This window comes from Meleagris gallopavo, chromosome 2 (genome assembly GCF_000146605.3).
Source record: "Meleagris gallopavo isolate NT-WF06-2002-E0010 breed Aviagen turkey brand Nicholas breeding stock chromosome 2, Turkey_5.1, whole genome shotgun sequence".
NCBI lineage: Eukaryota > Metazoa > Chordata > Aves > Galliformes > Phasianidae > Meleagris > Meleagris gallopavo.
This window is the reverse complement of record NC_015012.2, coordinates 67970436-67971217: the sequence shown is the minus strand read 5'-3', so window position 1 is coordinate 67971217 and position 782 is coordinate 67970436. Positions and strand designations below refer to the sequence as shown.

General features: G+C 57.7%; 1 protein-coding gene across 4 annotated transcripts in view; it reads left to right on the top strand.

Moving 5' to 3' along the window:
* The window catches only part of LIN28B (lin-28 homolog B), a 95631-nt gene that overhangs the window by 5911 nt on the left and 88938 nt on the right, over positions 1–782 (top strand). For 2 of the 4 annotated variants that reach the window (XM_010707562.3, XM_010707561.3), the window contains exon 1: positions 373–734. The exons of the other annotated variants lie outside the window; for them this stretch is intronic. In XM_010707562.3, coding sequence (XP_010705864.1) covers positions 725–734 — 10 coding nt within the window. In that variant the 5' untranslated portion in view covers positions 373–724. Of the gene's footprint in view, positions 1–372; positions 735–782 lie in introns of those variants that run through there. 4 annotated transcript variants of the gene reach the window in all.

Sequence of the window (782 nt, the reverse complement as noted above, 5' to 3'; positions counted from 1 at the left end):
TTTTCCGCCTTCCTCTCCAGCAAATCCTTTGCCGTTCCCCCTCCTTCTCTTTCTTCCCCCTCCCCACCACGCTCCTGGGGAACAATCGCCGCCGCCCGAGGTTCGCTCTCCCACCAGCCCTTAAAACCGGGCTCCTATTTAGGAAGTCATTAATCACATCCCCTCCCCCGGAAAGAGATGGCGGAGAAACCTGTGAAGCCCGATGCCTCCCCCCATCCCCCTCGAGGAGCGCTCCGAAGGGCCGAGCCCGGCGCTCCTCAGGTGCCGCCCGGCCCCGCAGCTCCCGCCCGTGTGCTCCGGCCGTGTGCACGTGTGGCACCGCGGGTTCCCGCACGGCACCGCGCGGGTGAGCTGCCGAGAAAAAGAAAAAAAAAAAGAAAAAAAAAAGCCGCGTTGGAAATGCCGTGTTCATTCATAAATTATTTCGGTGTGTCAGGCGCGTAGAGAAGGCGATTGGCTGCCGCCGCTTCTCCCAACCCCTTCAGGACCCGATGCGAAATTAGTAGCGAGAAAGCATGTAATTGGCAAAGTCACGTGTGCGCGGGGGGCCAGAGACCGAGCGCCAGAGAAAGGGAAAAGGCAAAAGGGGGAAAGCACGTTGGACCATGCGAGCGAAATTGGGGCTCGTGCAGACGCAGGATGTTGGGTTAAAGCAGAAGAGCACTTCGATCCAAAGGGAAAGTTTTCATCTCACGAGTTTGGAGCAGAGGGCCCGTGGGGCAACATGGCCGAAGGTTAATTTTCTTTTTCTATTGTTTTACTCCGGTTTCGTTCGCTCGCTC